Below are 23716 nucleotides of genomic sequence, written 5' to 3'. Positions count from 1 at the left end.
AAGCCAGTAAATTGCAACAACTTTAATGTCACGTTTTGTAAAATGCACATTATCTTCAAGTCGTATAAATGCTTAATAAGCTTTCCGGTGATAAAACAATATATTAGCACACTTCTTCAACACGGAAGTGTATGAAAACTTAAGGGAAGTTAGATTTAAAGATCTTTAATGACATTATCAGAAGACTTTACTAGGTTGGTCTGATAAATTTATTTTAAATTATTATTAAAACTTTTTTTTGAATGAACCTATATACTTTGAGTTGTTAAACTTTATCTGTATTGAGTATAATTTAAGTTCTTCAATCACAACCCTTGTTTAACCTATTCTTCTGACCGAAATTGTTCCTTAAAGTTCCCATATTTTTGGTTATTAATACGCGAGCGGCATGTTTGTTATTGTTATGAATTTGGGAACTGTGAGGAAAACGCAATAGGCTTCCAATAAATGGCCTCTTCCGGCTCCCGGTCGGGTTGGGCATATTCTTCTGGGCACGCACGCACTGGGGCCAGAGCTTTGCCCGACCGCAACCCCAAGAACTGCATGAATAAATGGCAAAGCTCTCTTTAATTAAATGGAAATGGAGGCGAATGTGAAAGAGCTTGCCAAAGCTCGGGAGGCCGAGTTAGTCAATCGGTGTCCGGCCGAAACGAAAGATCTCTGCAACCGCCGAGCAAAAACGAAACCTTAGCTAGTATAGAACGCTTCTTTTAATTTATAAATTTAAATTGATTGCAACTAATTAACATACGTATATATAAACATATTCCCAACGAACCGAACATAACTACTCACTTGAAAATCGACGAAACTGTGTTATATATTTTTGTATACCAAATTGATACTTCCTGTAACGAACTCTGTGAATAATTCGAAATCAAATAAAGGAAGGAAATTTTGCGAAATAATTGTCGAAGAAGAGAACTGCTCCACATACCGACAATATTTTACTTGGTCTGTGCGCGAAACAAAATAAATGAATTGACGTCATTACACTGCAAGAAACAGTGGCAAACGAGCAGTAAATAAACTGTTTACAATTACACACAGAGTGGAGTGAGTGAGTGAGTGAATATAAATACAGGTTCGTGTTAACAGCAAGGCATGCCAAACTTTGGTCTAACGACGCCCAAGGATTTCACAGCTAATGGTGCGTATACGTGATCTTCAATGAATCAGCCGCGCGAACTGTACACTCGACGGCTGTCCGACTCATCGTTTGGCAATATTTTCTCAAATTGATATATGTCTGAAAATATACATACTTAAAGAGCAAAAAGCTAAAAGAGACTTTCATCTGCCCATGTGGATGATGTTGGATGGAAAGCGAGTGGGTGGGCAGACTGGCTTCGTTTGAGCAAAAACCAATCCCCAAACCAATCCAAGCCGGTCACACCAAAGGCTGTGATGTCACCATGGCGTGTGTCGACCCCAAAACACTTTATTATTGCGTTGACTTTAGCAGCGAATTTTAATTTAATTAAATTGAATGCAACATGAGAGCCTCAAACTTGCCCCCCCCCTCCAACTTTTAATGAAAATTATATCCCTCGAATTACAGCTGTAACTAGGTTAGGGAAACTGTCATCATTAAACCCTTTACTTTATTATAAAGAAGAGTTTATAATGAACTTGTAATAATCATAAAACTAAATATTTCAAGACTTAGTTAAGTGAGTAAATAAATATCAAGAGAGATGTAATAAATTTTCCCTGGAATTAGGAAAGAATTCATTTCATTCAGTATTTCTTCATATTTATTTCTTAACGATTTCGAAAGTAACAGAGCCTTGAGATACAAACCACCACTTTATAGAGGCCCAAGTACTAGGTACTCCTAATCACTCTATAGTAACAACCAAAGACAACAAATCATCTGCCAATTAAGCGCCATAAGGTTGCTAAGTACACACATCTGTCGCTCTATATATACACCTATGTACCTACATATATACACACAGATCGCGGCCTTGATAAAGATGATCGGCCAGAACTCTCGCAGAGCATTATATGAACTGAACTGAGGCCCTCGTGTGTGCACCAGAGCAGACAGTATATATAGATGCTTTGTTATAATCTTTCGGGCGGATGTGGGAGCAATGCAAAGAATTCTGCTCTAGAAAAAAAACTAATGAAAAACGCTTTTATTGCGTGTAAAGAGCCCCCGTGGGGGGAACCTGAAAAAAAACACATGTACCTCCTCCTCCTTCCATTTAGTTCTACATTTTCCAAAAAGGCGCGCCGCATGACGTCAGTAGGAAACGCCATTCGGGACTAGTCTATCCATCGCAATTGGCATCGTAAACTATTTCCCAGTCCCAGGGTGCCAATATGTTTCTTTTCATTCATGTGTGTGGCCCGACCCATTATGGCGAAACGAAAGGAAAAGCTCTGCCATGGAAATCAATAACGGGGGGAAAAACTTGTTGATTAGCCCAGAACAGTGAAGAAAAGCACTGAAAAGTCAACGGCTAAACAGAAGCCATGGAAATGCGACCAGACAAAGGGGGAATCTCTCAGACTGAGAAGAAAGAAACAAACGCCTTGAGGTTGCACGCAGAGATTTAGGGGGTTAAGATGAGAGTCTAGGGAGAACTCTGAATAAATCGATTAATCTTATATAATATGCATTACATAGGGTGGATTTTAGTCTAGAATTGAATCTATATTAACGACGGTAGGAACGTGATTGCATTTCCCAGACAACTAATTATGTATGTATTGCATATACTTTATTATATATTCCGTATATTTGAAAACGAAATAGTGAAGGGTCATGATTGAGGTATTTAAAATAATAAAAAACAGTACTCCTATACAAGTAATGAGTGTTTCAAAATATGGTTTATTCGAGAAAATAAAATAAACATTAGCCATATCTTATGAAAGAAATTATTGCCAATTTACAGGTGGTTATTACAGAACAAAAATTAGATCAATTGTGTATGATTTATAGAGTCGAAAACGACTCTTTCTTTGTGTTGCAAACTTTTGACTGAAATTATAATAGCCTGAAAGGGTAAGGGTATATAATATAATACCCTGAAAATGTATAATAATGTTGTAAAAATTGAAGTCAAAGGCAGATCAAGAATATAAATATCTATTAGATGTATTTTGGGTGTTCGAAAATGACTTCATCACTGCGTTTCAAAATTTTCACTAAAATTATAATATCTTACACTAGTATAATGAATGTCAATATTCATTTTTTTATGGCTAACATAATTCATTTTAATTTTTTTATAGCTAACATAAAAGCAAGTAAAAATTAACTTGGCTACCAAACAAATGGCCAATTATGCAAATACCCCTATTCACTAGTTATTTTTGCTTGGCTTGCCACGAGCCACAATTAAAAGCATAAGCATAAATATATAATAATAATTTAATTGCCCAACTTTCTTGCTTACAGATTGAGGAGAATCCATCGATGACCAGGTGAAGTATAGCAGGGACTTTCGGCAGGGTCGGACCGCACCGCATATGCAGAAGCTTGAGAAATTACAGAAAAAAACCAAAACAAAAAACGACGGCAACATTTTTATATACTAAAGTTACATAAAAATGGCTGAAAACCAAACAAAAACGACCTCTGGCAAGGGATGTAATGAGAGCAGGTCCTCCCATGTCCTGGCGCCCCACAATGGGACTGTGGCGCCCCGGGTGGATCCTGGCTCCAGGCCCAAGGACAGCTTCCGAGCAGAAAGGGCGAGCAGCAAGCACGATATCGAAGACTGGCAAACGATGGCCAAGAATAAATTGAAGCGCAAAAAGAAGTTGAGCGCCTCCCTGACCTCAGTGGGAGACACGGTGAATCAGGAGAAGCGCACCCGCATCGAGGGCATTCAATTGCAATGTCGCGGGAAACTGCGTCCCAAGGACACACAGTCCTTCGAGGCGGCCAAGGCGGTAGCGCCAGCCGCAGGATCAGCCAAGCCCGCTGGCAAAGTGGACAAAGAGCAGCGGGAAAGGGAACGTCCCGTCATAATCGGTGGCGTGACGACCACAACTGTGATGGCAGCTCCGCCACAGCGGATCAAGAGGAAGCTGCAGGAGAATCTGGACACCATCCAGAAGCTGAACGCCCTCACCGAACAGCTCCGGCTGGAGGTCAACGAACTAAAGTCCAGCCTAATTACAGAACGAGGAGCTGTGAGGGCCCTCAGGTGAGTTTCTATGGCAGAAGTCAGTGATTTTCAAAGTGATTTGATTACACAGATTTATGAAATAGTTAAAACGAAGTTGTCAATCATAATTTAATATATAAATATATAAATCATCTCTAAGTATAACTGTTTTGCGACATTTATTGACCTTTTTGTGTGCTGATAATTAGAATCAGATGACGAATCTATAGAACTACAAATGTATTTGAATATATTTTATGATTTATATTACTTATATATATTAGTTTTAGATTTGCGTAATAGAACTCTCTGGTAAATAAAGAAATTAAAACAAAGAAAGCTCGTTATTTTAAAGAAACTAAAAAGGTTCTTCTTGGAGAAATAATATCAGTTAGTCTGTGAAATATAGGGTTTTAGGTCCTAACTATAACTAATCTTTCCTTACCAATTCCAGGGCACAAAACGACGCGGATAGCCGCCGCTGGAAGAGTGAGGTGAAGAAGCTCCAGCACACGCTGGATATTGCCAAGAAGAGCAATGGTGTTAAGAAACCCATCGAATCGGGCCCGGAATCGGGCGGCACACTAGTGACCGCCGATGGCCTAATCAACTATGAAATCCAAAGACTGACTAACGAGATCGCCGTGCTAAAGGAAGCAAATCGAACCAAGGAGGAGAAGACCCAGGTGAGTTCTCAGTTGTGGCTAATCAGCCGTTGCATGTTGCATGAAACTGTGCGTGAGTTAGTGCCGTCGCCTCGTTATAGCCCAGTTGTAGTTGTGGTTCAAATGCTCCCAGATGTGCACCAAACATGCCATCCCGATCCCCACTAGCCACAGAGAGAACACGGCGTGAAAGTGTTGCAGCTTAAGGACCACCGGATCATCCGTGCTACCCCTACGACGTTTCACCATATTCACTCCCGCCTTGATGAAGGCGGAGTTCATGATACGGTCCCAGTAACGCTCGAAGCCAAACTCATGAGAGCTCCGGATCAGTGAGTCCAGGAAGCCCAGATAGGGTGAACCGTAGGGCACAATATAAACGGCATGGAACGGAACCAGGCAGCTGTTCATCAGGTGGAAAACCGGACGTCCCAGCTGCATATGCATCCGGTTGTTTACGTGAAAGCGGGCAATGTGATACTTCTCCAAATAGGCGTATCTGGGGAGCAGGAAAATCATTAGAAAATAACATGTCAATATGGATCAAGTAATTTTCAATATAATTATCGTAAATACCTGCGATCGTTGTTCTTTAGAAGTTTGTACATCTCGGCGTCCGGCATTTGTAGCATTAGCTGTCGTATTCTGGCCTCGTGCTTGTGCCCGAGGGTCAGGAAATGCCGGATGTGCTTCAGGTGTCGCGGACGGATCAGGATGCGATAGTCCGACCTGGCCAGAGCTCCCAATTTATTGATATCCGGCAGATATGGCTGGAACACCATCATGCTAGTCAGGTTGCCCTTAAACGCAGAGCAGATGAGTAATCCAAAGTACAGCCAAAAGATGAGGAATAGTCGAAGGGAGTGGTTCCGTGGAATGCCAGTCATAGGCAGGGTTAAGGCTCCGGCAAAAAGCTGCAAAAAAACACCGCCCACACCTTCCCTTAGCAAATAGCAAAAGATATTGCCAAGTATAACGGAGGCCAGGATGAGGGACCAAACCAATGGACCGAACGACCTGAATATGTTCCAGAAAGTAGGAGCTGTTTTAGCCTTGGGCACAATCACACACAGATCATCCCGCATATGGGACACAGTGCTCTCCGCCATATTCTGAAAGGTATCCGGTGCCAGGAAGCGGATGTTCATGGCCATGTCCACAAACTCCTTGGCCACCTCCAAAAAGCAGATGTCTGAGCTCAGATTGTGGTTATTATAGGCATGCGGACGAGTTATCATCATGGTGGCATTCAGTCTCTCAGCCACATAGCCCGCCATTAGGCCATCGGTGCCTAGGACGATTCCCTGTCGCCAGAAGATGGCCCTCACGTCGTCCCTATAGATGCACATCCTCAACGGCTTCCTTTGCATATTGGGAATGTTTTTGGGAAAGAGCTGCTCCAAGCTGGGCACTCCATCCGGTGCATGATCCACAGGTATCAGATAGTTGTCCGTAAAGGGATTGTAGCGATAGGAATGCAGACGATTGTCTCTCCAGTAAAGGATCACTATGTTCAGGAACCAGAGTTTCCAGAATTGCCGGAAGCTGGCCCTCATCCAGGCATCGGAAACGGTGTCCGCATCTCTCACCAAGAGGAACACATGTGACCGATGTTTAGCAGCGGATTTCTTACGTAACAGCGACAATTCCAAGGGCTGGGAGATGTTCGTGATAATCATCACCATATACATGAGTATTCCATCATCCCTGACCACCTCCAGGGGACCATTTTGGTTTCTTTCAAAAGAAAATCATTACATGTATTACAAATGTAAAATAAGAGAGGATTATTCTCAGATTACCTCAGTGAAATGTAGGATATGTCGCACTTGGTCACTTCCTTAAGGATCTGGCCTGTGTGCTCGTGCGACGTTTGGTTTTCAAAGTACACGAATAGCACCTTGATCTTGGCCCTGCACAGGATCTCGCTCATCTTTACCATTAAGTTCGAGCTCTTCTTGGTGCTCAAAGATATGTGATTCTCACCTGCCCCGCACAATTGGGCCACGGTTAGGATGAGCAGGAGCTGTTTCAGCCACGGCAAGGACATGACGATGCCAACTGTTTGTCCTGTGCGATGGCACCTTTGTTTTTATACCCAATGCCAATTTCGATATGGCAATTTCGTTAATGCCCGCCATATCAGGGGAGGACATTGGGCAAATATTGTGCCATATCTATTCTGCTTTCCCTACCTGTTAACGTACATTTCAATTAGAGTTCGTTAGGTTTTTTTTTTGTTGGTTAATGTAGGGTTGATTTGTTTATAAATGTGTCTAGTATTATTAGCTTTATAATTATTTAGATGCCTTAATAATCTGATAATATATTCAATGCTGCTGACTTAGCTTTTCGTTTTCAAACCTTGACTAATAATTGATCAATATATGTGATTCTGATTTATTCTTATTCTATATTAAACCATGACTAAAAACCTTAAATTTTGTTAAAGTTTGTAACTCTTCATCTTACACAGACACTTCTTAGTGTTCCAGAATATATTATGAATATTTAACACATTGTTTTTATTTACCACTCTAACTTTCTCATAGAGTGAAAGTATATTTAGATATTCTCCATATATATCAAGCTGTTCTAAATTGCTGTGTTCAAATTAATATACCTTTAAAGGGTATCATTTCGTCAACTTTCCTTTCCAGTTATATTATCTATTTTTTCATGTTTTTGTGTATATATTTTTTGTATCTCGTTTGGTTAATGGATGTGCGACCTAATCGCAAAGTGCAAACTAACAGCATGGATTGGCTTTAACCGCCGGCTTTAACCCCTGAGCTCCCCCTTATTCCCTGGACTCCCAAGCCAAAAGTTGTGGTATGACTTGACAATTTCTTGCAGATTATGGGGCAAGCTGATAGACTCAAGGCTGCCGATATGCGGCAATTGAAGAACGCGTATGAAAACCGATTGACTCACATACAGAAATCAGCCAAAATTGAAATAACACGTTTGGTAAGTTGTGCGTAGCGGCAGCGGCTAACGGGTCACCGAAAATAACGGCCAAGAGAGGTAGAGAGGGGGGAACGGAACCCAACGGCTACGGCGGCGGTACTCAGAAGCGGACCGGCAACTTTTCATAGCACTCCGGAGACCATTGAAATTCATACATGCAGTTTTTTTTAAGATGGATTTGCACAGTCTAAAAATCAAAAGTCAAACCATTTTTAACTAGCTCAAGAGGGCTATAAATTTTCTTCACTGATCGTTTTATTCCTTATTTTTATTATTTAAGTAAGCTATTAGTTTTAGTTTTTATAGCATTTAACTTAAAGTTCATTTCATTCATAAATATCTTAGATATTAGTGTACTTCCGTGATTTGTAGCTTTTTTTCTCATGGAATTTGTGCAAGACTTCTTTGAGAAGTAATTTGTTTTAATTTCATTTACTGAAATTGTATGGCAATTTTATTCTAGTGATACAAAGTATATCCTGTATAAATTTAATGAATAATATTTAGAGGTATAAAGAAGAAAAGGTCTAATGTTTTAAGCCTCATTTATGTATACGAAACCAAACCAAAAAACATCATATCATAATTTTATAATTTATCTTATATCTTATATAAGTTTCTCAGAAGATAAATATACTAAGATAAAGCATCGTTCTCTCCTTTCACCCCTCTAATCTTTCACAACTTTAAACTTAACTTGCAGCTAGAGGAAATCAAGACCAAAGAACGTAATATAGGACAACTTAGGAAGGACTTGCTGGCACTACAGAGTCCCAAGAAACAGCAAAGGCAGCAGAATGAAGCCAAGGTGCCACAAGCAACGACAAAACCCAAAACGAATACAAACGAAACGAGCCAAAAGCCAAAGAAGAAACCCACTACGAACCCGGCGAAACCCACAGGAGAAACCAAAGCCGAAAACGAACCAGATACAGATATAAAAGATATACAAAATCCCATACGCCAGGCTCAAGTTACACCTGAGGTGAGTCTTTCTATTTTTCGTGCTTTATTTTCTTTGCTGTTTATTGCTGTGTTTTTTGCTTTTTTTTCGGAGTGGGGCCAGGCACTTGAACTTGTCCAGAGGCTTGGGTTAAATGCTAAGAGCCAGAGTATCGTTAGCTGTATCTGTGCTCTGTATCTGTATCTCAAGCTCAAGTATCTGTATCTGGCATCTGTCTGTTATGCACTATTGGCATGATCTATGATATAATTTTGCGTTAGTTATGAGAATGGCAGAGACAACAATCGCCGCGACGATAAGCGGTGGGCAAAAACCAAACTACAAAAAAAAGTGCAGAAGAAAACCTGCTCAACTGCGGCAATTGTTGCAGTTGCAGCAGCAGCAGCAGTGCAAGTGTTGCAAGTGGATCGCCAGTACCCTGTCTCTCCCTCTCTCTGTCTAGAAAGAGAGGGTCTGAGCGGACCTGAGCCGGTTTTTCGCACTCACTCACTCACTCAGTCAGTCAGTCACTTTCTCTCCCGCCGCTCGAGAGTGTACCGCTCGCATGAATGGTTGTCAGTTCGGGTTTTCAGCTCGCCGAAGTCGCAGGTGTCTTAGCAGCAGCAGCAACAGCAGCTCAGGTGTGCCGTATGCACCCCACAAACAAACAAAAAAGAAGCAAAATAAATGAATAAATAATACAAGAGAATCCCCAAGTGAAGTGCACCAAATCAAATGGGTAAAACAGCGAGTTCAAAGAGTGCATAATTAGGTGAAATTTGTGCTGCTAATTCTGGGCCATTCATTGGCCCAAACAGTGAGTGCATTGTCTTCGACTTAGTTGCCACAAAAATGAAGGAACCAAAAGCCGAATACAATAATAATACACATGCCGCCGGATCGGTGGATACATACCATCATACTTACAAACAATCGTTACTTTTGAATTGAGTTTCGGGCAGCAACAAATCATAATAGGAAAACCCATTTACAGCTTGTCTTTCACTTTTGCATTGTTTAACGCACACACACGAACCCATAATTTCACCGCGTTCGCACTATAGTTTAGTGAAAAAAAAAATATGCCAAAAACGATCAAAATTAATTGCCTTTCACACCGCTCCCCCGATTTGTCCATTTATGTGGCCGTTCGTTCCGTTCCGTTCCAATGATCGAATTCGATTTTACAGTTCATTAATCGCGCCTGCAAGTAATTGTTTTTATCTCGATGCCAAACTAGTCGAGAATTTGTTATGTCCCAGAGATGGGAGATCCCCCGATCCCCAGATCAGTGAGCCATGACAACTGATTCCAGATCGAGATCAAGATCGGGTTCAGCTCTGGGATCTCGGATCTCAGATCTCGGATCTCGGATCTCTTTAATCCAAGCTCGTATGTCGGACAGTGCGCACAAGTTTCTATCGGTCTGGCTCACATTTGCATAGCCAAGTGCAGCAACATCATCAACATCGGGGCAACGATGTCATCTAGCAACAAGAAATAGACACGGCATCAATAAATACACCCAGAGAAAACTATATAAAGAAAATTCCGTATAAATTTTACGACCCCCCCAAAACTCCTTCGAGGAGTTCAACCACCTTCAGAAGATCATAAAAATGTGTGAAGAATTAATTGCCCCATTAAACTGACGCTGACTTTTTTGACACAATTAAAAAGGTGCATTAACTTTTATAATAAACACTCAAGACATAGCAGCAAAACGTTCTTTGTATCTACCAAAGATGAGAAATTGCAGATTTTTTTAAAGAAAATGTAATTAAATTCAAGGATTTTAAGTGATTAATTTGTTGGTCTTCAAAATAAGTAATCATTAGAACAAAGAAGCCAAAACTAAAACTCTAAAGAATAAAACGTTTCTCTTTAATTTCCCAAGCACTTCTGTGACTTCCTCATTATTTTAATTATAGAATTGATAGATCTTAAAATATTGTAAAATATTTTCATTAATTATTGATAGATATTTTCGCCTGTGTAGCTCATAGGCAGCACTCTCCCCTAAGAGTCTTTAAGGAAAAAAAGTGTGTGTGGCTTGTGGGGAGTGTGTGTGCGCACACCTCCAATTGGGGTCAGTGAAAAGCTTTTAAAAAATGTTAACGCTATTTTAAATACGATATGTTGCTACGACTATGACTATGGGGCCTGCAGAAATTTAGTCATCCCCAACTTCCCATCGTTTCATCGCCAAACGACAGTAAAAGCGAAGCGATGCCATGATGATGATGTTGATGATTATGGTTTTGATGTAGTTGGTGCTGCTGGTGATGCTGATGATGATGATGTTGCTAAAACAAGACGCTACCAATATGCAAAGTAATCACAACACAAAAAAGTGTGCAGACAAAAAATAAACGACATGTGAGAGAGGAAAAAAAGGGGTGTGTGAAATGGAAATGTGAACCATATGCAAATCGCGAATCGTTTCGCCGAATGTGTCTATAAATTTCGATGTTTTAGTGAAATTACCACGGTGAAAACTATATGCCATCAAAGAGACGAAACGAAAAACGGTTGAAAAACCTGAAAATTGCGGTTAATTGTTTTTTATATTGTGTGAGTGTATGTTTTCTAAACACCCAACAACACCACACACCTACCTCCATGTGTGGGAATAATGCATAAATACGCCTGACAATGGATTACTACTACGACCGGAGGGATGTCAAGGTAATTGACCGATTGACCAGTGCAAATAGTAATAGCCACTTGCCAAATCTGTACTTTAAGCCATGTTTAATAGACGTCTATATTCTGGGAACCCTTTCTTACTCAGCTTGTCTCGCCACTGACATTGCTCATACGACGCGTACGCCATAATCAATTAGCCGAAGGGAGATCGATATCTGATTTATGGGAATGGAATGGCGGGGGCCGATCGTATGGCAGTCTCGTCACATTGGCGCTAAATGTATATATTACGATTCTGGAATAAATAAAACCCAGAGAAGTTTCATTCAGCGAAAATGGAAATCAATTTTATAATTCGATAATTGGATCTACAAGTGCTATAAAATATTTGGTGTCATTTCATGGAGCGATATAAATTTATATAATAAAATACGAGCATAAAATGGGGAAATGGGCATAATAAAAATAAATAGTTTATCAATAATTATATTTATTTCCTTTATGAAAGAAAACAGACTGAGGGTTTGAATTACCTCTCTACAAATATTTAATTGAATTCAGTTCCCTAGTTTTTAGGAAGGAAACTGCTGAGTAAACAGATGATTAAATTACATTTCCTACAATTAAATATGTAATTATTAGTATTTGATGTGCTTTATCAGAAAATGTAAACGCATTAACGACAGCCTAAATATACAATTATATTTCGAAAGCTGGCCTCCAATCAATAACCCACGTATTAATTTAATTTAATTTAATTTTGTTTAAAAGATAATGCATAATAAACAACTTAAGTTAAAACTTATAAAACTGGAGCTTATCGGCCCCAATTTAATCCACTTTCGAAAACCATTAAGAGATCGTCTTGGATGATTGACTCTTCTATCGGCGGTATCAAATGTTTTTTTTTACAGCCTGACATTTCTGCCACACGGCGGCGGTGTCTATAAAAATTTAGCAAAATTTTTAGTTAACCCACAAAAGGGGGACATCATTATCATCATCAAAAAAGCAGCTGAGGCCGCGACGGATGAATAATTACCCATTTGTGGTATCTCAGATCGAAAGGGAAAGGCATCGGAAATCGAGTATCGCCACAGTTGGATTCCCCGGTTAAACCGCGGGTTCGTTGTGCGATATCGATGCAAATTAACGGTCGGCAATGCATATATGTCAACAGGGCCCTCCGAGTCCATTCATTAGTTCAATTAGCTTATCCCCCATCGCTGGCGAGGAGTTACGCTCCGCTGGCCCTCCTGACACACCAGCAGATACCAAATACCTACTGTCTCGACCATATACCATATACCATCTGCAATACAATACAATATAATTCATTAGCGCATATAAACTTTCGCTTTCGCAAGATCAAATCAAGGCAGTGCCTTTTGTGCGGAGAGGTTTAAACCTGAATTACAATGCCAAATGCAAATATCTTACCAACTAGTTGGTATATACAGTCGGGCTCAAGATGGTAGCAATAAGAATTTGGAATTATAGAATATAGTTTAAAGTTAAAGGAAGAACTAGAAGATGAGTTTGAGTTTGGTTAAAAAACCATATATTCCGACGTACTATCCTGTCAAAATATAACCCCATCTATCACGATTTCCCCCTTCCCCCCCCAAATGACAAGTGTCATGTTCCGGAAGACACATTTTAGGTCTAGTATTGTGAACGCAGCTGTATGTAAGACACCGGCGATGCCTTTTGATGGCTGCTGTTACACGTAATCGCCCACGGACCCGAACCCGGAACGCTGCATCTTGGGTCTGGTTGCAGTGGCAGTTGTTGCACCGATCGAAGTCGAACTCCAAACTCGAAGTGAAACCTGTCTGCAGAAAGGAAAATCATTTCACACAATCACAATCACAATCACTTGGCCCGCGGCTTGTGCAAACAAACCGACAGCGAGACATAAACACACCTACATAGACAGCAGACGGGGCATCCGAGTATCTTGGAGTATCTCCGCGTATCGTATATGGCTCAGCAGGTTGAGGGGACTGCCGACAGATTTACAAACAATCCATCGAGATCGAGCGTTTGAAATCAACCCGATGGCGCATCTCCGTCTCGCAACGTCGACGCTGCATTTAGCGCAATCTGCATATGGCATCAATAGAGCCATCAACTGGTAGTTCCCCGGAATCGCAGGGGATTGCGGATAGCAGACGGTAGATAGTAGTAGATGGTAGATGGAAGATGGGTTGATCGAAGGCCTGGAGCCACTTGCTTGCTTAATCTTGCCGAGCACGTTGATCGAGTTCGTTAACCGGCCGTTATGCAAAAAGTTCTCTTTGGAATCGAACCAAGAAATTACCATAACGGTTAGCTCTCCGGCAGAAGTGATCACCATCAAAGGCTCTTGACTCTTTGCCACAGTCGATAATTTCAATCGAAGACGTGCAGGCATGCGACACCAACGCCGGCAGCAATAATTCCAATCCAACACCAACACCAACACCAATCCCCAACGGCATAAGTAAAAGCAACGCCGACGCCAAACTCCATTTTGGGGCCCAGACCCTGGACTCTCATATATGAAATGGGTAGTGAATGCACTCAGAGAAATACATTTCCAAATGAAAACCATAGAAAAAATATTAGAAATTATACAACGGGTCTAATAGCTTCTTAAACTGATGAAATAAAATACATAAATATTAAAAAAAAGTCATGGGAAGATTCTTAAATTTACTTATAATATATATTGCAATCAGAGTATTATCATGTCTTTTAACGATTTCTTAATGAAAACAAAGTAAATTTCTTAATAAAATCAAAGAAAAATTATGTATATTTGCTTCAATATAAACAATTCCAGTTAAAAATTAAAATATTCAACTTAATTTAAAAAGAATCTACCAATTTTAATGAGAATATATAACTTAAATATAGTATGTTGTAATGTTTTCTTGTACCTAAAATGGTATTTAAGCTAATGTGCTGAAGAAACCTCAAAAATGGATACATCTTACTGTAAATGTTAAATAAATTAATGTTGAAAAAAAAGAAAAATAGAAGTAGTAAACGGAAAAGCTATAAAAGTAAACACAATCACCGAGTACTTAGTTACTTTTTTTCAATAAAAAGTTTTTATAGCAACATTTAAAGTTCATTAATAAAGGTTTTAAAATGCAGAAAAACACAAAATAACAACTTCAAGCTCATAAAAATAAATTTGTATATATCGTTTACATTTAAGAAACAAGTTTTTCCTGCAGATAATTATCTAATATCCTCATGAAGCTTAAGAACACTTATTTTTCCAAGTGTTTGCAGTTGTGAAATGAATGCGGTTGGTCATTGCACCGACTCTTGGGCATCGGGCACTCTGGAAACCTTTTTGGGTGTACCTCGTTTCACAACTGATTAATGATTTCTCTTCATGTCCGATGGGGCACACAAATTAGCATAATGCAGCATTATGCGTATAATAACACTGCTATTATGGGTGTTATATAAAACAAGCGATTGACATGAAAGCAAACATAACTGGGCGTTGCTTGATTGGAAAGTGATTTGGCTTTTCGAATTGGGGCCCGGCTTTCGGGGTTTGGGGTTAGGGCTTAGAGTTGCAGGCTAATTAGCTGACAGGCCTGATGGATGGCATCGTGACCATGAAAATCGTGATGAGAGCGAAAATCTGTGAGTTGGCTTAAAGATTGTGCGTTGTGTTTCATGACTCACGACCAGGATCGGCTAGCACTATGTACATACATACATATATCCCGATGCCTTGGGCCCTGACTAAGTAAAACTGGCAATGCCACGCACCTCACGACCATGTCATTGAACCCACCTTTTTAGAGGGGAGATGGAGGAGGGCAGGCAGCATTGTCCGGATCAAAAGCAAAAGCAACCTGTGTACCAGTCCGACAGTCCAACAGTTTACAATGGCAGTGATTTGGCGCTTTTGGCCAAATGTGTGTCTGTGGCAAGAAATCAAGTCATAACTGTTAACACACATGTAAAGAGCACGCCACAAAAGCGGAGCGTTCTTTTCTTCTGTTCTTCCACATTCTACACGAAACGCTCTGCGTTCTAGGTTTTACTAGAAGACCAGATAAAAAACAGATTCTTTTGTTAACTGCCCCGGCCAGTTAGGGGCCAAAGAAAACGTGGGGAAACGAGAGTGCTGGCACAAATGTAACTGTGGCACGACATTTTCTAATTTTTCCAACCTCTATACTTTTCTTCTCCGCTCTGCAGATAACCCAACTCAAGAACATTGAGCTAATCAACAATTCGAAAAATGCGCATAAATCAGCGCTCGAGATGCGCACAACCACAACAGCCACAACAACATCAGTGAAGAGCAGCCAAGGCAGCAACTTGGATGACGAGATGCGGGCCACCACCTGGATGACGACGCTCCACAGCAGCCATCCGGCCCTCAAGCCGAAGGTGAGTATTCTCTGCTCTTAAATGCTATATAATTCCATCCTAATTGAATCCCCTCGAAATCCCAAGGACCACAATTCGGACACAGATTCGGCTCTGTCCTCGGCCCCGCCCTCCATCAGCCCGCAGCCGCCTTCGAGTGGATCCGACAGCGGCGTCATCTGGCAGACTGTAAGTACCCATGGCCATTGATGACTAGGATGAGTTGGCTCTTAAATTAAATAGGCAAAAATGATTAATGAAAGTCTTCTGTCTACTTTGATTTATTTTGGACAGATTTATCATAAGCTATAGCAAAGATTTCCTTAAAAAGAACCAGAGCCATTAAAAAAGTGATTCAAAGCTTAGTTTCACTTATTTATTTTTTCTGTGAATAGCTTAAGCATTACCATGCAACTAAAACAACTATAGTGTTGCCTCTATTGTCAAGTTAAAATGTTCTATATATATTTAGGGTATGTGCTTATATTGCAGGAACTTAAAATTAATTACATTCCACTTAACTAGCATTATATAAAGGGAATCTTCCTATATTGATTCTGGGATCTTAAAATATTTTATAATTATTTTATATATAAATTGTGCTTATTTTTACGGCACTTTTTTATTTAATAATAAAGCATTTTAAAACAGATTTTACATATTTGTAGAATCTAAGAGTAATTTGATACTTTTAGTATTTAACTTTTGCTTTAACTTTAAAATAATAGTCAAACAACTTGCCACTTAAAAGAAAAACAAGTGTGAGTGTTTTGAGCCTAGAATTTCAGCCATAGTTTTCGTAAAATGTTTTCTAAATCCACCCCCATTCCTGTTTACAGCTGCAGGATATGGACAAGCTGCAAAAGGAAGCGGAAATGTACCAAAAGGAGAACGAGCGCCTGCACAAGGAGGTGCAGCTGATGAAACAGGAGCTGGAGACTGCGGAGCAGGCGGCCCTGTCTAGTGGCCGGAAACAGACACAAATCGGGGAGTTGGTGCAACGCATCAAGGAGCTGGAGGATCAGAGATCGAGCATCGAGGACGAGTCCAGCGAACTGCGCGAGCAGAATGAACTCCTCGAGTTTCGCATACTCGAGCTGGAAGACGATAGCGATAAGGTAAAGGTAAAAGAAAGATCTTAAAACCACTCAAATCCAGTTTTCGGAACCACTCAGGCGAGTGACTCACACCGGGGGCTCGTTTATGAATGAATCGAGCCATTCATTCGAACCGAACTCGAGTTCGGTTTGAGCCGCGATCAGCGCTTTTGGCCAGCTCCGTCTGCTTCGCGAAGTCTCTCAGTTTTGTTTGGCGTCTAAGCCCGCGCGGAAATTGTTTTTGGCTTTAACGGCAGCAGCAACAAACAGTCTTACTCTCTCTGTGTTGCTATTGTAATTGCAATTGCTGTGTTTTGTTTTCCAATTGAAATTGTTTCAGTGGAGCAGCCGCGGTTAATGGCAAACCCATTACCCTGTGTTACCAAACAGTCAGGAATCGATAACTGTGGTTAAACTTTCCAATAGTTAGTGTCCACTTGAGAGGTTTATGTCACCTCGCATTTCGGTTTTCGTTTTGATCTGTGCTTGTGTCACTTTACATAGCGAATTTAGCTTTTGATTGACGCCTACAATTTTGCCTTGCTGGCCTTATAAACGCTTTGGCCTAGGAGTTGTTTTAGCCAAATCAGAGAAGAGTGCTTAAAACGCTGCTTATAAGGGCAGCGTAGCGCCCTAAGTGGAAGCCATCTACGAATCTTGTTATAGTTGCGAGTGTTTTGTCATTACTCATAGACAGCCAAAGTCAATTCGAATAGAGACTTTGTCTGAGCCCCACACCTTAATATTTCCCATTACATACACCGAGTTCAGGTATTTTGGGCCATTTGAGTCAGTTGGGGAATTTAAATAGATTTAAATGTATAAAAACGAGCACTTTTACCTCTTAAATGCAGTGGGAAATAATTCAAATTAAAAGAATTAAATAAAGGATACAAAATAGGGTATGTTTAGCTCAAAGAAAAATTATAACTGCGATTTAATAACTAATAAATAATTAAATAGACTCAAACCTTTAATAAGTATAAAGATATAATCAAAGTCAGACAGTTATAGCTGTTATATTTCTATTAAACCTTTTCTATTTATCTATTAAAATTGTAATCAGAAGCTATTAATAATGCGAAGGAGTCAGTTTAAGCTCTATAAATCATATATATTCTTGATCAGCATCAACGACTTAATCAAATCTAGCCACCATAATTATAATTAATTAACTGTCAAAAACCTTAACTTTTTAAATTGCAAATTGAGTATGTAGATTTTCTATTTTTCTAAAAACTAAAATCGGAAAGCGTTCAGAATTAAATTTAGAGCTTAGTTAGTTCTTTCAACTTTGATTTGTTTAATAAATTGTCGTATAAAATATTGATTCAAGGAATGCAAATATTTTAAAATATCTTAAATTATTTTCATAGTTACTCGAGTATATTAGTAATGACTTAAATAACAACTTTGCCAGGGGATATCCCTAGTTCGAGGCCTTGGCCGTATCTCGATTCTGTTGTTATTCAGTTTCGGTACGTTTAATTTCTAGAGCCAGCAGCCAGTGCCGGTGAAGTCGTTCAGCTTGAAAATCCAATTCACTCGCCTAATTGCAATAACCAAAAGTAATTATGCGAGCAGCAACTGGCAAAGTGAAATTAGTCTGTGTTCGCTGTGTGTGCACTTGCGAGGGAGCCATCGTCTGAAGCGGAGCATTAATTCGATGCTAATTCTGGCTCTAACTAACTGTTAATCAGCCTTTAATATACATATATATTTAATCTGTGTGTTCTCGATTCCGCCACCTGACAGATGGAGAGCACCTGCGAGGGTCATTGCCAGCGACTGCAGGATCTGTTGGAGCAGTCTTCGGCCCAGGATCTGGAGGATCGGGACAAGCGGTGCCTGCAGCAATTGCTGCAATGTGTCCAGCAACTGGATCTGGATGCCATGATGCCAGGGGATCAGGTGAGTTGAAATATAGAATAATCTTGGGATCACAAAAGTTCCATTTAGGGTCTTTACTTTTGGATTCCTTATATATTATTAGGTGTCTGTTTCGGTTGATTATTGATAATCTATAAAGCCTAAACTGTTAAGATATTTAGATATTCTTGTGATTTATGTAGATAGTTTTCTTTGAAATATGGTAGATATTTTCTTATATTCTAAGCCATCTACGTCTTGTTTGTCAATAGAAAGGCATTCGTACAATGTGTGGTGAACAGATAAATACCATCTATATTTAGATATATAGACACACGGATATCCCAGAGTTATTCCCACACTTTTCCTTGTTTTAATGACTTTTTGATGACATATCGCGATCGCTATTTCCGCGCAAAAATTTAAGTTTTATACTTGTTTTTTCTTTGCACCCAGAACGCGCATGCCCGGAGGCCAAACAATCAAGCCCAAAGTCACAGTCACAACAGTCAGAACAGGATAGTGGCCACAGTGCAGCCGTATAGCAACTGTGCCACGCCCTCGTCCCCGCCCACGCCCAGCAAGAGGCACTGCAGCCAGGTGAGCTCGTGGCAGAGCAGCAGCCTCAGCGAGAGCGGTGTGTTTGTGGAGTGCGACCTTGCCCCTCTTACGCCGACGCATTCGCAAGGCCATCCCCATCTGCAGTACTACCAGGAGCGGCTGGAGCAGCTGGAGGGGAAGCTGCTGATCTACGAGAGCAGCGGCGATACCCAGACCCGTCACCTGGCCCAGCGATTGCAGAAGGAACTGCAGCTGGAGAAGGATCTCAAGGAGCTGCTCGACAGGGTGCAACAGCTCACCGACCAGAACGCCCAGTTGGAGGAGGCCAAATGCGAGTTTGAGGAGGCGGAGAACGACACTCGGCTCCACTTGCAACGCAACGAGGTGGAATTGGAAATCCTGCGGCAGCGCAACGTTGAATTGGAATTCGGGAAGGAGGCACTGGGTGCCAAGTACAAGGACTGCCGTGCCGAAGTTATCATTCTGCGTGAGGATCTCGCAGCTGCCGAGACTCAGTTGGAGCACCTGCAATCGGAGCGAAAGCAGGCCCGTAAGGAGCTGCAAGATCTACGGCAGTCCCTGCCATTACTCCTGATCTGGCGTCTTCTGTCACTGGCCAAGATGGGCAATGAAATCTCCACCCCAATTCACACTCCCCGGCTCGAATCGGGCTACCATGCCCAGGCAGCGGAGGAGCCACAAGTTGGGGACAAGCTACACCCAACAGAGTTTGGCCTGAGTCAGGCGGGATTCCACCATGCCCACCATGACGATGGTCGGGAGGTCACGTACCTCAAGGAAGAGATCAAGAGCCTGCGATGCCAACTCAAGGAACTGAATGCCCGACACTACGAGGCCATGGAGTCGGCCGACTCCCATTGGGTCGATCTGGAGCAGCAGTACAAGGAGCGCGAAGACGCCTGCCAGTCCAAGGAGGCCAGTCTGAAGCAGAAGATATCCCAGCTGCAGGACTGCCTGCGGGAGGACTCCCGTGCGGCGGCCGAAAAGATACAGCAACTGGAGGAGGCCGAGCAGGGCCTGAAGTCCTGCCTGGTCCGCCTGACCAAGGAGCACCGTGATATTCTCACCGAGAACGTCACGCTGAAGAGCAGCTTGGAGAGCTTGGTGGCGAAGATCGAAAGTGAGGCAGAGCACAAAATGCCGCTCACTGAGGCCTTGGAAATCGAGCGAAGACGCAACCAGTCACTCATGGTCGACCTATCCTTTGCCAAGAAGGTACAACAGAACACGGAGGACCAGCTGAGGCAGGAGACGGACGCCTTGCGCTCCCAGATCTTTGATATCAAGAAGGAGTACCTGCACATCGAGGTGACCAACAGCGAGCTGAAAGAGGAGGTGGGCACGCTGGAGAACAAAATCCGCCAGATGGAGAGTCAGATGAAGGACTCTGAGGAGCGGGCCCGTTGCCTAGAGGACGAGCTGCGTACCAAGGACGAGCAATGCCAAATATTGGAGCGGAAGCTGGGCGTTATACCCGAGAATTACAGTCTGGCCGATGAGCTTTACGACAGTCCGGCCAAGCGGGCCAAGAAGGATGAAGTGCCGGATCTGCAGGCGGCCAGCCAGGGATTGGGCATTGCCCTGCTCGACATAGAGGTGAGTTGGGAAGCCGTTTTCGTTACCTCGCAATAACATGGTCTTAATTTCTGCAGCGTCGTGAACGAGAGCTACCTACCCACAAGGACTTCCTGGCGGTTGCATGCAGCGTGAAGCAACTGGCGGACACCCTCCTCTCCCAGAGTCCATCCGAGGTGAGTCTCGTTGGCCGTAAGCCGGTCAAGTCGGCTGGATCCGATTCAAAAACTAGCTGGGCCTCGGTTCACGATGAGGATTCAAAAGAGGCTGGTGTTGTTGATGAACAAAGTCAGGAGGGTCAAGTCAGTACAGGGGGAGAAGTCGGTCAAGTCGAACCAGAGAGTGGTGTCTGTGAAGCTAGCCCAGAGACTGAAGATTTTAAAACTATTCCAGAGACTGATGTCTCTCCAACTAATCCAGGCAGTGAAGTTTCTCAAACTAATCCAGATAGTGAAGTATATGAAACTATTCCCGAAATTGAAGCCTCTCAACCTAATCCCGAAAGCCAAGTCTCTCAACCTGAACTGGAAAATGAAGGCACTCAAGGCATAGCAGAATGTGAGGAGAGCGATACGATGTTTAGCCTTACGGCAACTAGTCAGTCAGTCATCCAAAAGTTGTCATCGCGCTCCAGGAGGTTAAGGGTAGCCAGATTGCGGCGATCACTTGGTTCGTCCAACAGCCGCATAAGTCTGGGAACTACCAAGCAAACCGAAAATGTCTCTCGGGAAATTACAGAGGGTGAACCTTCACAAACTCAAGAAAGCCAGGCGGGTGAAGTTGTGCTTCATTCATCCTCATCCAGGACCATATGCCTTAAACCGTGTTCGGGAGAAATTGATGGATCCAGCAGTCACACCATTCTGCAAGATCTAGAAACTGCCAGGCAACCGGATGAGAACGTTAGTGGGAATGATGAGGAGCCTTTGCCCATGAAGAAAAAGCAAGAGGATCCGAAAAAAGAGCAAGAGATCACACTTCCTCGACGGCGTTCCTTGTTCCGGCGCTTCATCTACAGACGCATCTACCGTGGTCGACTGCGTCTTGCGTCTGCGAGGAGAAGATCGGCATTCCCCCTAGAGATGAGTTCCTCCTGCAACAGTTTCCACTCGGCGGCCTCCTTGCATACACTTCACTCATCCAGATCTAGAGTCTCTATGCATTCCCAGTATGCAAACATGTTCAATATGGAATGGGAGCGAGTGTCCACAGTATCCTTTGTTCAAACCGATGTGGTATTGACTCTGGAGGTAGGAATACAAAACTCTCTGGACTGCTGCGAGCAGGAGGCGCAGGTTCAGGTTGAGACCACAGAGTGTGGTTCTCAGATAGAAGAGTCCGTGGAGCAGCGTCTGTTACTGATGCCCCTGCGAACCCGGTGCTTTGTCAATCTCGTCCAAAATGCAGTAGACACTGGCTTTGATCCGGCAGCCTTTCGGGCGCGTCTCATTCAGATGTGGGAGAGTGACGAGGAATTTCGGGAGAACATCGAACGGATGCAGGACATGTGGACGGGAAGGGAACCCACGGGATGGGTGGAGAGCTATGAGGGATTTGTGGCTGTGTTGCGTTGTGTGGGAAGCTTGAAGCTGGCCGTGGAGCCCTCTTCATCGGCGCTGCTGGAGGAGATTGAGCAGCGGATCAATGCGCGTGTGGTGCAGTTTTACAGTCGGAAGGTTGACTCGGAGCTATGCTGCACCGTGTATTACCCCGTAGAGCGTCAAAACTCAGTATTCTTCAACGTCTCCAAGTGAGGCCGCATTTCTTCTTTTGGATGTAATTGAACATAAATGTAAATTACCGAGTGGATTGTTTATTACTTTTGGTTCAAAGGTTGCCAGCTACCTATGGTCTAGTTTGCCTTGAGCTCTCTGTACCCCAAAAGTACGTAAAAAAGTTCCTACTCAGATTTTAAATTTCCAAATTCGTAATGACGACTACCGAGACTGAAGACGTGGACACCTTCCTCGACTGCCTGAGTGATGATGAGGAGGTGGAGAAGAAGGAAGTGGCGTCACCCGAGTTGACAGTGGGCCATGGCGATGAGGTGGTCTGCAAGCAGGCTCGGCGTTACGATGATCCCGTGGAGATTCGCGCCGTTCTGGAACGAGCTGCCATAGCCACCCAACGGATGCTGCGGTGCTATGGCGGCACCGATGGCGGACCCACACTTCCGTCCAGGTCACGCTTCTATCCGGCGACTCTGGAGGTGAGCGCCCGCCTGCACACGGACGACAAGTGTCCCTGTCCCAAGGACAGGCAGTGCAAGCTGCGCGGTGATCCGGTGACCCTCAATCTACCCATCGAACTGAATCCGGAAAGCGGTCAAGTGAGAGTGAACATATTCCAGCCAAAGTCAATGGGCACCATTTGCGGCTGCGATGAGTCCGGTGATAGGACCAAAACCAAGAAGAGGGCATCCAATCGAAGTGTGCGATGGTGCAGCCAGGAACTGCTCTGTCCCGGATGCCAGGAACGTACCTGTTCCTGTGACCGCTTTCCAAAAAAGTCCTCTTAGTGATTTCTTTCCTTGCTTAATTATTTGTAACCAAAATTATCAGTGTAAATTCATTGGATTTTGTGTTTTATTAAGCTATTTGCTAGCTATGCCTATACGTATTTTATAATTGATATAGGAAGGATTCTGTAGAGATTATAGGATTGTACAGATGTTGTGAAGAATAAATCCGTACGATATATCGACAATATTATGGAGCTCAGTACTATTTAAAAAAAAATGATACAAAAAAATTATGTATATATTCTATTTCACTTATCGATATTGTCGGAAATTGATTTAAAGATGGAATTTAAAGACGGATTGCAACTTTTTAAAAATATTAATTA

The 23716-nt window shown here is 42.3% G+C and overlaps 3 protein-coding genes and 1 long non-coding RNA gene across 7 annotated transcripts; 3 read left to right on the top strand and 1 right to left on the bottom strand.

The window, feature by feature from the left end:
* Window positions 1-792: 792 nt before the first annotated feature.
* Pif1A (PFTAIRE-interacting factor 1A) lies at window positions 793-23577 on the top strand. Of its 4 annotated transcripts, none has more exons than XM_020958077.2 (11): window positions 793-1150; window positions 3416-4169; window positions 4585-4816; window positions 7652-7765; window positions 8469-8750; window positions 15573-15767; window positions 15834-15935; window positions 16586-16864; window positions 18599-18754; window positions 19169-20890; window positions 20947-23577. In XM_020958077.2, the coding sequence occupies exons 2-11, from the start codon at window positions 3568-3570 to the stop codon at window positions 22621-22623; spliced, it is 5361 nt and encodes a 1786-aa protein (XP_020813736.2). In that variant the 5' UTR covers window positions 793-1150; window positions 3416-3567; the 3' UTR covers window positions 22624-23577. The 4 variants fall into 4 exon arrangements, with proteins under 4 accessions (XP_020813736.2, XP_086687924.1, XP_020813738.2 ...); XM_086831798.1 differs by having other exon boundaries at window positions 16586-16870; XM_020958079.2 differs by lacking the exon at window positions 7652-7765.
* Ir85a (Ionotropic receptor 85a) lies at window positions 4223-7173 on the bottom strand. The gene is made up of 3 exons (XM_020958081.2): window positions 6598-7173; window positions 5372-6532; window positions 4223-5294 (listed from the first exon to the last, which is right to left on the bottom strand). Exons 1-3 carry the CDS (start codon window positions 6843-6845, stop codon window positions 4874-4876), a joined length of 1830 nt encoding a protein of 609 aa, XP_020813740.1. The 5' UTR covers window positions 6846-7173; the 3' UTR covers window positions 4223-4873.
* LOC147643879 (uncharacterized) lies at window positions 8909-11385 on the top strand. Its single transcript, XR_015271407.1, has 2 exons — window positions 8909-9447; window positions 11187-11385. It is a non-coding gene; the product is annotated as an uncharacterized LOC147643879 (long non-coding RNA).
* Window positions 22800-23577, top strand: LOC110188370 (uncharacterized). The gene has a single exon (XM_020958083.2). The coding sequence runs from the start codon at window positions 22800-22802 to the stop codon at window positions 23385-23387; it is 588 nt and encodes a 195-aa protein (XP_020813742.2). The 3' UTR covers window positions 23388-23577.
* Window positions 23578-23716: the final 139 nt, after the last annotated feature.

Source organism: Drosophila serrata, unplaced genomic scaffold (genome assembly GCF_035046125.1).
Source record: "Drosophila serrata isolate PLE 108 unplaced genomic scaffold, ASM3504612v1 contig_241, whole genome shotgun sequence".
In the NCBI taxonomy this organism is placed as follows: domain Eukaryota; kingdom Metazoa; phylum Arthropoda; class Insecta; order Diptera; family Drosophilidae; genus Drosophila; species Drosophila serrata.
The sequence above is the reverse complement of the archived record's forward strand: the minus strand, read 5'-3'. Positions and strand labels throughout refer to the sequence as shown.

Excerpts from the sequence above, each read along its gene's own strand:
- Pif1A (XM_086831798.1), top strand. The coding sequence starts at position 3,568 with ATGGCTGAAAACCAAACAAAAACGACCTCTGGCAAGGGATGTAATGAG. Across the intron at positions 4,817-7,651 it reads CCAAGGAGGAGAAGACCCAG|ATTATGGGGCAAGCTGATAG; the intron begins GTGAGTTCTCAG and ends AATTTCTTGCAG. Across the intron at positions 20,891-20,946 it reads TTGCCCTGCTCGACATAGAG|CGTCGTGAACGAGAGCTACC; the intron begins GTGAGTTGGGAA and ends TAATTTCTGCAG.
- Ir85a (XM_020958081.2), bottom strand. The coding sequence starts at position 6,845 with ATGTCCTTGCCGTGGCTGAAACAGCTCCTGCTCATCCTAACCGTGGCC. Across the intron at positions 6,533-6,597 it reads ATATCCTACATTTCACTGAG|AAACCAAAATGGTCCCCTGG; the intron begins GTAATCTGAGAA and ends TTCTTTTGAAAG. Across the intron at positions 5,295-5,371 it reads CTAAAGAACAACGATCGCAG|ATACGCCTATTTGGAGAAGT; the intron begins GTATTTACGATA and ends CCTGCTCCCCAG.
- LOC110188370 (XM_020958083.2), top strand. The coding sequence starts at position 22,800 with ATGACGACTACCGAGACTGAAGACGTGGACACCTTCCTCGACTGCCTG.